Raw genomic sequence first — 15,762 nt, 5'->3', positions numbered from 1 at the left:
AAAATACTCACCTCGTCCAGTTCCTCGGGTGTTTTGCAAATTGACTTTTGCAATGCATTCAATTCGATAAAACGCAGTGAAATGCTGAAAGCCGTTGCAAATTCAATGCCAGGCATTGCTGCTTTTACCACTTCCTGTTATTCACAACACAGCCAATTATTCTATGACAAATTTGTTGTTAGCAGTGAAAGCGGTATCCAACAAGGCGACCCATTAGGCCCTTTGCTTTTCTCTCTGACGCTCTGGCCCATTATAGAGAAAATTCAGGAAACTGCGCCAGAGCTTCAACAGCATTCCTGGTATCTAGATGACGGTGTCTTGGTGGGCACAGAGGACGATCTCATTAGATCTTGGGATCTTCTATGCCAGCTCGGACCTGATCGCGGCCTCCACATCAGGGTCGATAAGTGCGAACTGTGGTCCACGGTAGATTTAGACAGACTGGATACAAGAATAAAACGAAATGATATTTCGGGCCTTGAGGTTCTTGGAGCTGCGTTAGGAACCCCAGCATGAAACTTAACGAAAGGTTAGGGAAAATAGGGGTACTTTTCGAAAAGTTGGACCATCTTGATGACCCTCAGTGCGCCCTAGGTATCCTACGCCACTGTATTGGGTCCCCGAAAATGGTGTATTCTTTGCGTTGTCAAACGCCCACAAGTCCAGTTATTAAATCCCTAAAAGAATTTGATGCCCAACAGCGCGAAAAACTTGAGAATATCCTTGGAACTGTTCTTCCAGAAGAATCCTGGACCCAAGCAACCCTACCCATAACCCTTTCAGGTTTGGGTGTTCGCCAATGCCAAGACCAGTATAAAGCATCATACGTTGGATCTGTTCTCTCCTCTGAAGATCTTGTTTCCAAAATAACCGGTGAGAGCCCAAAAAACTGCCAAGTTTTTCAGGATCTTTATTCCAGTATAGCACAACTGAACATTTCAAACCTCTCACAAAAGACGATTCAGCATTCTCTTGATAATGAAAAATTTCATGTTCTCAAAGAGAATCTAGCTTGTGAGAGAGAATCCACCCGACTTCTCTCATTGTCTGTCCGACATGCTGGAGCTTGGTTGTCTGCTCCCCCCATTCCAGCTCTTGGGCTTCATATGGCACCAAATGAGTTTAGAATTAGTGCAAGGTACAGGTTGGGTGTCCCTGTCTACGACGCCGAAAGGAAGTGCCCGTTCTGTAAAGCAGGAGTTCTTGACATCTATGGGGATCATGCCATTGCGTGTCACGGTCGAGGAGACGCAATTGCAAGACATGACCGTATTCGAGATAAATTAGTGTCTGCTTGCTCATCTGCGAATCTCTCACCAGTAGTGGAAAAAAAGAACCTTACTCCAGAAAGCCAGTCACGCCCTGGAGACATCTTTGTCCCTACTTGGAAAGCGGGAAAACCTGCTGCATTTGATGTAACTGTTACTTCGTCGCTGCAATCCAACTCTCTAACTAATGCGGCTACAAACGCAGGATACGCACTTGATGAAGCAGATGAAAGAAAATATTGTCTCCACGACGATAACTGCGCAAAGATGGGAATCACATTTGTTCCCCTTGCAATTGAAGTCCTTGGCGGGATATCGGCAACCTTCAAGAAAACACTCAAGCGGTTGGCTGTGTTAAGTGACAATCGTTCCTTCCAAGCGAAGGGGTTGTCTGTAGCTTTCTGTAAACTAATGCAATCCTTGTCAATCACCACTATTCGGGGATCAGCGGAAATGTTGCTGGCACGGGCTCCATAGTAGACTATTTTGCTTTTTGGGTGCTCGACTGCTCGGAAGGGAGATGGTTGATCCAGTACTGTTGCAACCATTGTCGACAGGTATGATCAAGGGGTCTGCCTTAATGATTTTGACACGCTCTTCATGGCCAGATTTAACAAATTCAGAATCAGAAGAGTCGAGATTGGTCCTTTAATGATAAGTCGCCAAAACGATTGCAACAAACGGGGGACTTATCAATGTGCAGTTCTAGTATTTTTTATTCTTACCTGACCAAAGTGGGGAGAATAAAAACATACATTTTACATGTGAAAAATAAAAAAACGCCAGCGAAATGAGATTCATAAACTGTTGATCTGTTGTATTGACAATCACCGTTTTGTTAACCAAGTTAATTATATTTTCTCTCTAACAATAAAAATATTTCCGCTACTCATTAAAGTTTATTAACGAAAACCAATAAAAAGCCACAAACTCAAAAAACAGTCAAACATCTAGGGATAAAAAAACAACAACTCGAAACCAAAAACAATCTCAGGTACGAAAAACGGCGCATTGCGTGTCACGGTCGAGGAGACGCAATTGCAAGACATGACCGTATTCGAGATAAATTAGTGTCTGCTTGCTCATCTGCGAATCTCTCACCAGTAGTGGAAAAAAAACCTTACTCCAGCAAGCCAGTCACGCCCTGGAGACATCTTTGTCCCTACTTGGAAAGCGGGAAAACCTGCTGCATTTGATGTAACTGTTACTTAGTCGCTGCAATCCAACTCTCTCACTAATGCGTCTACAAAGGCAGGATACGCACTTGATGCAGCAGATGAAAGAAAATATTGTCTCCACGACGATAACTGCGCAAAGATGGGAATCACATTTGTTCCCCTTGCAATTGAAGTCCTCGGTGGGATATCGGCAACCTTCAAGAAAACACTCAAGCGGTTGGCTGTGTTAAGTGACAATCGTTCCTTCCAAGCGCAGGGGTTGTCTGTAGCTTTCTGTAAACTAATGCAATCCTAATCCTTGTCAATCACCGCTATTCGGGGATCAGCGGAAATGTTGCTGGCACGGGCTCCATAGTAGACTATTTTGCTTTTTGGGTGCTCGACTGCTCGGAGGGGAGATGGTTGATCCAGTACTGTTGCAATCATTGTCGACAGGTATGATCAAGGGGTCTGCCTTAATGATTTTGACACGCTCTTTATGGCCAGATTTAACAAATTCAGAATCAGAAGAGTCGAGATTGGTCCTTTAATGATAAGTCGCCAAAACGATTGCAACAAACGGGGGACTTATCAATGTGCAGTTCTAGTATTTTTTATTCTTACCTGACCAAAGTGGGGAGAATAAAAACATACATTTTACATGTGAAAAATAAAAAAACGCCGGCGAAATGAGATTTATAAACTGTTGATCTGTTGTATTGACAATCACCGTTTTGTTAACCAAGTTAATTATATTTTCTCTCTAACAATAAAAATAATTCCGCTACTCATTAAACTTTATTAACGAAAACCAATAAAAAGCCACAAACTCAAAAAACAGTCAAACATCTAGGGATAAAAAAAACAACAACTCGAAACCAAAAACAATCTCAGGTACGAAAAACGGCGCATTGCGTGTCACGGTCGAGGAGACGCAATTGCAAGACATGACCGTATTCGAGATAAATTAGTGTCTGCTTGCTCATCTGCGAATCTCTCACCAGTAGTGGAAAAAAAACCTTACTCCAGCAAGCCAGTCACGCCCTGGAGACATCTTTGTCCCTACTTGGAAAGCGGGAAAACCTGCTGCATTTGATGTAACTGTTACTTAGTCGCTGCAATCCAACTCTCTAACTAATGCGGCTACAAACGCAGGATACGCACTTGATGCAGCAGATGAAAGAAAATATTGTCTCCACGACGATAACTGCGCAAAGATGGGAATCACATTTGTTCCCCTTGCAATTGAAGTCCTTGGCGGGATATCGGCAACCTTCAAGAAAACACTCAAGCGGTTGGCTGTGTTAAGTGACAATCGTTCCTTCCAAGCGCAGGGGTTGTCTGTAGCTTTCTGTAAACTAATGCAATCCTTGTCGATCACCGCTTTTCGGGGATCAGCGGAAATGTTGCTGGCACGGGCTCCATAGTAGACAATTTTGCTTTTTGGGTGCTCGACTGCTCGGAGGGGAGATGGTTGATCCAGTACTGTTGCAATCATTGTCGACAGGTATGATCAAGGGGTCTGCCTTAATGATTTTGACACGCTCTTTATGGCCAGATTTAACAAATTCAGAATCAGAAGAGTCGAGATTGGTCCTTTAATGATAAGTCGCCAAAACGATTGCAACAAACGGGGGACTTATCAATGTGCAGTTCTAGTATTTTTTATTCTTACCTGACCAAAGTGGGGAGAATAAAAACATACATTTTACATGTGAAAAATAAAAAAACGCCGGCGAAATGAGATTCATAAACTGTTGATCTGTTGTATTGACAATCACCGTTTTGTTAACCAAGTTAATTATATTTTCTCTCTAACAATAAAAATATTTCCGCTACTCATTAAAGTTTATTAACGAAAACCAATAAAAAGCCACAAACTCAAAAAACAGTGAAACATCTAGGGATAAAAAAACAACAACTCGAAACCAAAAACAATCTCAGGTACGAAAAACGGCGCAAAAACAATAATCAGCCCGCAGCCATCTAAACGTATCATTTAAACGTGCAAATTCGAACAGAGTAGTTAAATTGAAAATGGTTTACAACACCTTCATCCACCCTGTCTCCGGTCTCGCTAGTGTTTTTACGGATCAGCTACTTTTTTCTGATATTTTTCTCGATCCGGTTTAGGCAAAGATGTGAATATTTTTTTCATTTTAAATTTGGGTTCAAGGATTGTACTTGGAAATGGAAACGGTAATTGTTTCGCGGATTTATACTTACTTTACCTTCTTGTTCATTTGCCACCCGATATAACCTCAAAATAGCAATATTAAGAAGTTATTAGCAATGATTAATCGCAAAAAACTTGACTTTTGTCCCACGATGATAGAGTATAGTTACCAAAAAACATAGAAACCAAAATCTTGAAGTATGACATGCAATATTCCAAACTTGAGCAATATTAATTAAAATCTATTGGTGGCTTGTAATGAACACAGCCTTATGTCAAAAACTGAAAATAATGTCAAGTCTAAATTCATCAATTAATGGTTTAGTAATTCATTAGATGTAGTTACATTAAAGATAAATGGCAAACTGAAAAATTGGCAGCAAAAAATGGAAATGTCCGGTAGGACAATTTAAAAACCATATCTAACACATTTTTTCCAAAATTGAAAAAAGCCAAAACTAAATTTTTCAAGCTTTTGAACTGAAAGAACTGAAGCTTAAATCAAGACCAAATATGGTTTTATAGATTTTATCCGAGGACAACTGTTGCCATAAGTAACACAAATTACCATCAATCAAATGCGACATCAAAAAAAGAAATCTTAGAATTTTTTATTGCGACTTTGAAAAGTTTCTCGAATGCCATAGCAGAGATATTCATAAGTGATGTTAGATATGGTTTCTAAGAAAGGTCAATCTGTGATGTTTTTGAGGCAAGTATGTTAGAGAGATTAGTTCAAATGCAGTTCAAAGCAGGGCAAAATTCTGTTCACATTATTCATCACAATTGCCCAACCACGCCCATCAGCGCCAGCTTTAATTCTGTGGGAATCACAGCCGCACAGACGTCCAGGAGCCGACATTCTACAATCTCCGTTATGGGAATTTCCGGGGAGTATCTTGCACAGTAGCAGCTTCTGCGTGCTTCCCGCAAAGCCAATGCTAACATCGGGCAGCTCCGAAAGATAAACTCCCCAACCATGAGCGCAGTGCTTTAGTTTACTCAAATCAAAATTGTTCATAGCGATACTGTCTAAGTTGGCGTCATTTGGGGTCCCATGAAAGGCCAGAATCGGATCACCCTTGTCCCCGGGGTATTTGCTTTTCATTATCAAACATTCTGACTCAAACGTCTTCTCAAGTTTAGGGTTGCAATGATAGTAAATCGCCGAGAGAGTTTTAGCTCCTTGGTAACTGTTTTTTGCTAATAAAGTGTGAAATACAGCAGCGGCCATCATGTAGTTTTGGGTTTGGGGGTCGTTAATTCCTCGTTTCAATTCCAGCTTAACCTTTCTGTAACCCCCACCCAAAGTCATTCCTCCTGTATTCAACACATTCTGGTTCAAGCCTGAAGTTGTGGGTACCGCGTTCTTTGAGTAATGGACAATGTACTCGGGCAAAACCCGATCTGGGTCAAAAACGACGAATTCGTCAAACAGGACACCCCCTGTACCCTTCGTGTTGCGAGGCGCAAATATTGAGTCGAACCCTTCCTTCGAAAGTTTAGCACCATTTGCGTTATTCCATGCCGCATCACACCTGTAATAAATAAAACCGTTTAACATGTATAACTAGATTAAACTTGTAAAAATCAAAGTAACTTAAAAATTAAACGTGTAAAAATAGGTTTGTTAATTAAATGGTTTTGTCAATTGGAATCCATTTTAACACCCCCCCCCCCACAACCCCACCCCGCAGTTCTTTAACCCCTAGTTGCATATTGTGTGTTTATGTTGTTAGATTTTGTGTTGTTAGTACGTTACTTGTAAAATTATGAAAAAAAAATAGTTTCTATGTAAAAAAACATAGCGTGTCGCTCTGAAGGGCAAGTTATACACCAACTAAGCGAAAGAGACAAAACAAAATAGCTCGAAAAAAATCATAGCACGGTCTTTTTTATTGCCTGAAAACCTCCGGGATAGAGGATATTACGAAAGAAAAATGTGTCACAAGTGTCCAACTTTTACAATTGTCCCCAGATAGAAACTAACAATTTTCAGTAGACATCTTTTTTCATATAACATGCTTCGGGTCAATTTTATGAGAAGAGACAAATTGTTAGCCAGAAAGCAGAAAAATGAAACAGAAATGCGGAACTGAGAGACAAAAAAATATACATACTCAATACATACATAAAAAACTCACAACGAAAAAAAAAGTCCCAACGAGAAAAAAAATTGGTGAAAAAACTTAAAAGAGGAAACGAAATTCAACTTCAATTCAACGATTATATCGTGCCACAAGAAAAATGTGTCTCTCGAAAATGAACTCTGAACCATACGTTAAATGAGCAAATTTCCCTCAACTGCAGCTGATCTATGATATACTAAAAATTAATCACTTCTGAGAAAAAAATGAGCAAACTACCTTAAAAATTTGATATGAGCCTTATCAAAGAGTTTCAATTGGACTACTGAAATAATAGAAGTATTCAAGGATACTCTTTTTCATTTCACAAAAAGGAAGCTTCAAATGTAAGACTAAACTCAATGTGTAACTCGTTTAACGTAAAACGGAAAAATTGTTTACACAAGCAATCACACATGAAGAGGTGATATCGTGTTCTACTGAAACAATATTGCTGAATCTAAGAGCGAAATTTTTTCAAAAAATTTTATGCACAAAAACGCAATCAATTCGAATTAACAATAACATAGTCAGCAATGTACTTGCATTTATTCCAAACACTGAACATTTAGTTATTTGGTAAGACGTCTTTACATGAATACTTGTGAAAGAAAAAGTGTTGTTGGACAAAAGCCAGGGTCTTTATTTGAGGTTTCATGGTCCTCGCTAATGTTTTTCAATTAAAAATTGTGGCGTCCAGCTTCAAAATGAGGTCTAAGCTCTTATAATTTAAATGATGAGTTACAGAAATTGGATGTTGAAAACCTGCCATCAAGAAAACTTTAAAACGTTCAAAACCAAGACAATTACAGCTTTAATTAGTTCTGCTCATCGCAAAAGAGATATCATTTACCGTACTAACAATACAACTGAAACGTTTTACGAGCACGCTGGTAGTAAGCAGCGAATGAACCTAAAACACTGCAGACAGAATACCCGCCATTGAGCCCACTGAAATACGTTTGGATTTAAAAAATTTGAAAAAAATAAAGAGAAAAATTGTTGAAAAACCGTAAGAAAGGTTAAACGATGTTTAATTATAAATCTTAACAATAATTAAAAGCAAATTGAGCTTTGACAGTCTTCCTAAAGGCTAATTAAGTTTTTTCGCCTTGCTAGTGGTCTAGTTTTTAACCCATCTTTAATTTCTTGGAAGTCTGTGCCCAGAAGAGACTCGCACGAACCATCTTGTTCAGTGAGAATACAATAGTTCTTTTTAGGGGTTATTTGAATATTTACGCAGTTTCCTTGCTCACTCATTACTCGTGAAGTATCTAACTTTAAAGATTTTTTTTAAAAAATTGAGAAGCAAAATGGCTGATCAATGCATATTGCGTATCTACAATATATTCTGACGTCGCTCATTTGCAGGTAAAACTGAGAATGCTAACAATAATTTTTCACAAGACTAATTGCAAACAACTTTACCCAAAACCAAGATTGCGAATCGATCTCTTCTACAAAACCCCTCTACAATTGACCAAAAAAGGACCAAATGTCGGTTCAGTTGAGGTGCAGTTCAAAACAGGGAAGAATTCTGTTCACATTGTTGATCACGAGTTCAGTTCCCCGTCCTTCGGGTGACGCTCCGATTCGGTGCGAATCACATCTACATAGGTTCCCAGGACCCGACTGCCCGCAGTCACCGTCGCGGGATTTACCCGGCAGAACTTTACACAACAGAAGTTTCTGTGTATCTCCGGCGTATCCGATGCTAACATCTGGAAATTCGGACAAGTACACTCCCCAACCATACCAGCAATCCTTTAGTTTGCCCAAATCAAAATTGTTCCGGGCTATTTTGTCAATGTTATCATCGTTAGGAGTTCCATGAAATGCAAGAATGGGATCTCCCTCGTCTCCGGGGTACTTTTTCTTCATTTTGGTACACTCTAACTCAAATAGTTGTTCAAGTGTCGGGTTGCAGTGATAATAAACAGCAGACAAGGTTTGGCCATTGTAATACCCTGGTCGGTTAAGCAATGTATAGAAAACTGACGCAGCTATCATATAATTTTGAGTTTCAGGGTTGTTTATTTCTCTTTTCAGTTCTAATTTAACCTTCCGATAACCTCCGCCCAACGCCATTCCAAACGATCCAATCATACTTGAAAAAAATCCGGACGATGTGGGCACGATACTCTTCGAGTAATGGACAATGTACTCGGGCAGAACCCGATCCGGGTCGAACAAGACAAACTCGTCAAACAGGACACCCCCGGAACCCTTCGTATTACGAGGAGCGAAAATGGAGTCGTAACCTTCATTGAAAAGTTTAGTGCCATTTGCAGAGTTCCAAGCCTGTTCACACCTGTAAAGTTTGCAGAACCCAGTTTTGGGATGGACAAAAATTTGGTCAGATTGATAATATTATGGAATTTGTATCTTAATGTTCCTTTTGCTCACGCTCCAGGCTATTCTACGTTCTTCCTTCAGCTGTTATTAAAAAAGTTGAAAGTGTCTGACAAAATGCCCTCTAGTTTCCAGCTTAGCACAGAAAGGCGCAGAATAAACTGGGCAAAAATTTGGCCGTCACTACATTGTTCCACCTGCTCACACTTTTTCAGAAAAAGGGAATCTTCGAATTCATATATCCATATTGGATAAAAACCAGATCAACTTCAAAGTTTGACCATTGTATTTTGATAAGTTGAGGTACAATACCAACCGTAAAATAAATTTTAAGTAAGAGTGTTTTGACGAGCAATCTGTACCAATTCATGCATTTGAATCTTGGGTACTTTATTATTGACAGAGCTCATAAAACTGCTAAAAGTTAAAAAAAATGCGAGGCTTTTCATAAATTCTCATGAGGTCTCCACAGGTAAAATTTGATACTTGCTTAAAATTTTCCAATCCCTGTTACTTCAACCCGGGTTGCTCATCATACATAAATCTTAGAAGTCATACTAGGTCATATATGATTTGCATGAACTCTTGGTAGTCATACAGGGATCATACAAAATATTTCAAATCATGAAAACTGTAAAATTTTCATTCTCTATTGAATTTGAAGAAATTTGGAAATCATGCAAGGTCATATATGACACATAAAACATTGACTGGTGCCACAAATTCCCGTATAATGTAGTCAGATGGTATATTAAATTATTATATCGCATTTGCAGTCCACAATTGATTCTGTGTGAGCACTAAAAGAATACCTTTGCAATTTGAACATATTCACAAAACGCATTATATATCATATTCATCAAAACTGTAGTTATCTCGTTGGACTCACTCTTTTATTTATTGCGCAACTTTGCAAATGATAGTGTACGTTACGGTCTTCTGGTGGATCACACAGTGATGCCGGGGAATCACATAGGTGATGCCTTACCGAATAAATATTTAAAAACATAAATGGTAAAAAGATTTATGAAAACTAGTTGCGTGATTCTTGGTAATCAAACTAGGTTCATATATGATTTCTTGGAAAACATACAAGGATCCTGCATGATTTCTTAGTAGTCAAACCAGGATTGTACTTTTTTACAAACTGATAAGCGCTGTTCTTGTTCAAATAGGGGCAAATAAGGGAAAAGTATACTACTTTATTGAGGCGAAGTTAAATATTTTAAAAAAATATTGATATAAAAAAAATTTAACCTTGCTTCACGCAGTTGTTCAATGTATTTTCAGGCAGCTTCAATTTTTAAAATAAAACTGAAACTGCTTGAAAAAATATTGTTAAAAATTTTTGTAAAAAAATATGGTATTTTCTCTGAACAAATGAAAAATTAACAGGCTTCAAAGATACGCTGGTATACCTTCTGAGAATTCAAGCTGATGACAGACATTAGAGGTCTCTGATCAGACCTTTGTGTGACCATTGTTCTGACTATCAAGCGACCCTAACCCTTTCAAGACCCTGTAATTTGAGTCGCACTATAGCCCAGTGCGTGTGAACTAAATGGTCTGGTTAGAGGTCGCTTGGGTCTGGAAACCTCAGCCTAGGTCTTGCTAAAGGTGAAACACATTTCTTTATAATTTTAGAGATAAGTTTGTATTATAAGAAAAATAGTGAAACGCAACATTGGTACCTAAAGATGGACAAGATTAATGATTTTTGAAAAAACCAATCCAGCATTTTTTCTTTCATGAAAAGAAAGATGTAAAAGGAAGAAATATGGATGCTTACTTTTTAGTTTTTCCCAAACCGACGCGACATACAAGAAGCATGTTGCTTTGTTTGGTGTAGATCTCCTGAGCAGACTTTGAGGAATCGGTTGCCAGATACACCCCCGGACCATACATGCCCTCGGATGACGGTCGGAACCCCGTCTCTATTATATTCTCCACCGCATCCTTGCTAGTTCCGTGGAACTTCTGGTCTATATAACTGGGGTCAAACATCTTTGCAACTGATTCGTGAAATTTAGCGGAGAGCTTGCTGTTTTTGATCTTTTCAATTTTTGTGACCCTCGGGAACCAATGATGCGCTTGCTGGACGCTTCGCATAACCATATCTTCAACTTTCATATATTCGGCTGATGTCTCGCCATTAAGGGACAGAACCTCCCGGCGGAAGGTTATAATTCCTTGAGCTCCGTTCTTGACGTCCTCAATTTCTTTTCTGAACTTTTTAGCTTCATTCGAATGCCGCTCTTTCAGTTCTTTGTTCTTCCGTTCATTTTCAAGCCGGATCAGCTCTTGACATTTTGGGCAATTTTCTTTTTTATCAGGGCAAGCTTGCCAGCACAGCTTGTTACAGGGATGACCACAAAAGGGCAGAGTCTTAACACAGTTTTCAAGACACGTATAAGACGCTGCGGATTCGTGACATAATTTAGTTCCTGGTTTTCGACATTTTGGGCAAATAATTTGGACGGTGGCTTTGCATTTTTCTTTCGATTCCGATTCGTGACATTGTTTCTGCAGAGGTCCCTTGCATGCTTTGCAAGAGGTCGGAACCCGGGTTGCACAGTATGTATGATCATGTTTTGGTTCGCAGAACTTAGTGCAAAGATGACCACAGCTTGAAAACGTGAACGCACAGGGTTTTCCGCAAGAAATATTTCTGGGATCCTCAAAACATTTTCGAGTCCGTTCGTGGTCGCACTTCAGAGCGTCTTTGTATCGAATCGGATGTCTGCATTGAGTGTGTAAATGGGTTGGTTGGCATAGTTGCGGGCATTTATGTAGGCCACAGTTCATCAGTAACCCACAAGTCTTTTTGCAAAAATCCGGACGAGGGAATCCTGTGGAATCGGAGACTCTGATGATAGTCTGAGTTTTATGCTCTAGTCTGGGACACGTAATGATCAGATCATTACTGATAGACTTGTTATGCTGTAAGTTATGAATAAACCATTTCCAGTGTTGTAAATCTTCAAACATTTTGTCGTTTCCGATAAAGACGCAAAGGCGTTTTGCCCGTGATTGGGCGACGCAGCGCCGGTTCAGTTCCTTCATAAACCCAACCTTGAACTTGTCATTTGACCTTGTCAAAGATACAATCACGATATCGTTTTCATCACCCTGGTACATGTCAATTGTCTGGATCTGTAACTGGTTACCGTTTTGAGACCTGTTGATGTTCATTTGGTCTGCCGCAAAGTTGTTCTTGGACGTGTCTTTCCAGATAGCTTCCAGTTTCTTTCTGATCAGCCCTTTTTGTCCTTTATAAGCTGCGATTATTGTTATGGTAGACGGTTGGAAACCCTGACCCACGAGAAAATTCGCGAGTTCTGCGCAACGTCTCGCTTCCTCTTCGTTGGTATAGCTTCAATCTGAAATTTCTACGCATTGATGTGTCCAAAACAACAAGCTTTTTGTGAACATCTGAATTCGCTCAATTGCGCCAGTTTTCGGACCATCTTTCAAATTTGGGTAAATGTCGGTTAGGTAAAGTGAAATTGATGGTCGCATTCGGTTTTGGAATTGTAACTGGGAATATGGTATACCCCCTCGTATAAGTCGCTCCATCATTGAGATATCAAATTTAAACTCCTTGACCAGTTCGAAACTCTCCACTTGTGGTCGGAGCTGTTTGTGATCTCCAATCATAACCAGGTGTTGTACGTAGGGTTTCAACAAGGCTGTCAATTGGGGTTCCAAAACTTCCGCTGCCTCCTCGACCACAATCACGGCTGAATAAAATAGACTGCAATTAACGCAGAGCGAATGTCCAAATGTAATCGGATCGAAATACGAATTGTTTCATTTCAAAACTTTTCCCCGCAAGATTAAAAAAAATACATTCACGTTGAGCAAAACAACTCGTACAGGTGACATAAAATGTTTAGGAGAGTGAGGGGTAACAAGGCAGGAATTTCTCGCTTCCTCAACTAATGTGTCTTATAACTTCAATTTTTGAAAATCTCTAGTAAAGAATTATATAATGCAGAGTACGCATTTAAAACGGATACCGTAAACTATGGTGACGTAAATAGGAAAAACAATTAATTTCCGTCAAAAATTGGGTACCTAAAATTAATTTTTTCGGCGTACAATGGCTGAACCAAGAAATTTGAGTTTTTACGATAATTTTTTTTTGCTTTTTTCTATTTAATTTATTTTTCATTTCTGAAAAAATATTGCGCTGTCGAGTAGTTTTGTGATAAAAAATTCAAGGTTGCTTTTCAAATGAACTTCATACGGCTCATCTCCTGATTTCTGGTAAAATTCATGATCCCTATCAACTAGTTTTTAATCAACATGATTCACTTATGAAAAAAAAAGAAAAATATTTGCTTTTGAGACAGGAAAAAAAACTTTTCAAAACATTTCGCACGAAAAGAGCAAGCAACTCGAACAACACCGGGATTAACACTAAAGAATCATTTAGGTTATAAACGCCCAATTTCAAAACCATTTTTAAACTAATAACTCCAAAATTTTGAAATTTGATAAAAAAAACTAATGGATGAAAAAAATATAGAAATTCGTCAATATTTAATATTTGTTTAAATGCGGCTTAAAAGTATAGACAAACAAACATTTTTCAGAGTTTTATTTGATTAGATAATTTAAACCCGGACCTAACCCCAAGTCAATTTCAGTACTGGGCAAGTCTAAATCCAAGTCTTATTTCATTACTGATTCAGAACCATGATCATGTCACTTTTTACACTTGGCAGTCTAAATCCAAGTCTGATTTTAGACTTGGCAAGTCTAATCCAAGTCTGATTTTAGACTTGGCAAGTCTAATCCAAGTCTGATTTTAGACTTGGCAAGTCTAAATCCAAGTCTGATTTTAGACTTGGCAAGTATAATCCAAGTCTTATTTTAGACTTGGCAAGTCTAATCCAAGTCTGATTTTAGACTTGGCAATTGAAAAAAAACGTCAAAAATAGCCGAAAAAAACGTCAGAAATGGCCGAAAAAACGTCCAAAATAGGTCTAAAAAACGTCAAAAATAGCCGAAAAAAACGTCAGAAATGGCCGAAAAAACGTCCAAAATAGGTCTAAAAAACGTCAAAAATAGCCGAAAAAAACGTCAGAAATGGCCGAAAAAACGTCCAAAATAGGTCTAAAAAACGTCAAAAATAGCCGAAAAAAACGTCAGAAATGGCCGAAAAAACGTCCAAAATAGGTCTAAAAAACGTCAAAAATAGTCGAAAAAAACGTCAGAAATGGCCGAAAAAACGTCCAAAATAGGTCTAAAAAACGTCAAAAATAGCCGAAAAAAACGTCAGAAATGGCCGAAAAAACGTCCAAAATAGGTCTAAAAAACGTCAAAAATAGCCGAAAAAAACGTCAGAAATGGCCGAAAAAACGTCCAAAATAGGTCTAAAAAACGTCAAAAATAGTCGAAAAAAAACGTCAGAAATGGCCGAAAAAACGTCCAAAATAGGTCTAAAAAACGTCAAAAATAGCCGAAAAAAACGTCAGAAATGGCCGAAAAAACGTCCAAAATAGGTCTAAAAAACGTCAAAAATAGCCGAAAAAAAACGCCTAAAATAGCCGGGGAAACGTCAAAAACGCCTCAACTTAGTCTAAAAGCTCAGAGAAAATCAGGGTCCGTCAACACTCAATTGGCCGCAAGCGACCAAAAAATACAAAAACACCAATAAAAATAAAGAGACATATGGGCATCGTATTTGAAAATAAAGGCATCAGCATTGATTTTTTTTCGTTTTTGACCCAAAACATGATAGTGTTAGTTCTTTAAGACCAAATGGACTATGATTTAAGGTTTTTGGGGTCAAAACGAAAAAAAATCAAAGAAAACGAGAACACATCAAAGAAACATATGAGCATCGTATTTGAAAATAAAGGCATCAGCATTGATTTTTTTTCGTTTTTGACCCAAAACATGATAGTGTTAGTTCTTTAAGACTAAATTGACTATGATTTAAGGTTTTTGGGGTCAAAACGAAAAAAAATCAAAGAAAACGAGAACCCATCAAAGAAACATATGAGCATCGTATTTGAAAATAAAGGCATCAGCATTGATTTTTTTTCGTTTTTGACCCAAAACATTATAGTGTTAGTTCTATAAGACCAAATTGACTATGATTTAAGGTTTTTGGGGTCAAAACGAAAAAAAATCAAAGAAAACCAGAAGACATCAAAGAGACATATGGGCATCGTATTTGAAAATAAAGGCATCAGCATTGATTTTTTTTCGTTTTTGACCCAAAACATGATAGTGTTAGTTCTATAAGACCAAATTGACTATGATTTAAGGTTTTTGGGGTCAAAACGAAAAAAAATCAAAGAAAACCAGAAGACATCAAAGAGACATATGGGCATCGTATTTGAAAATAAAGGCATCAGCATTGATTTTTTTTCGTTTTTGACCCAAAACATGATAGTGTTAGTTCTTTAAGACCAAATTGACTATGATTTAAGGTTTTTGGGGTCAAAACGAAAAAAAATCAAAGAAAACCAGAACACATCAAAGAGACATATGGGCATCAGCATTGATTTTTTTTCGATTTTGTAAGAAGGATAAGAAGAACAGACATGATAATTTTGATAAATCGATCGCAAATATCTTCTTTTCGCAAAACCTTCTTTCAAACATATCTTCTTTTTGCAAAATCGATCGCAAATACCTTCATTTCGTAAAATCGATCGCAAATATCT

General features: G+C 38.3%; 1 protein-coding gene across 1 annotated transcript in view; it reads right to left on the bottom strand.

Moving 5' to 3' along the window:
• Positions 1–8,230: 8,230 nt before the first annotated feature.
• The window catches only part of LOC142352083 (NFX1-type zinc finger-containing protein 1 homolog), a 50,721-nt gene continuing 43,189 nt past the window's right edge, over positions 8,231–15,762 (bottom strand). Inside the window, 2 exon segments of the mRNA XM_075404446.1 lie at positions 8,231–9,038; positions 10,869–12,819. Of these exon segments, the coding sequence (XP_075260561.1) occupies positions 8,231–9,038; positions 10,869–12,819 (2,759 nt within the window).

The sequence above is a fragment of the Convolutriloba macropyga genome, chromosome 13, assembly GCF_964194025.1.
Source record: "Convolutriloba macropyga chromosome 13, txConMacr16.3, whole genome shotgun sequence".
Lineage (NCBI taxonomy): Eukaryota > Metazoa > Xenacoelomorpha > Acoela > Convolutidae > Convolutriloba > Convolutriloba macropyga.
The sequence above is the reverse complement of the archived record's forward strand: the minus strand, read 5'-3'. Positions and strand labels throughout refer to the sequence as shown.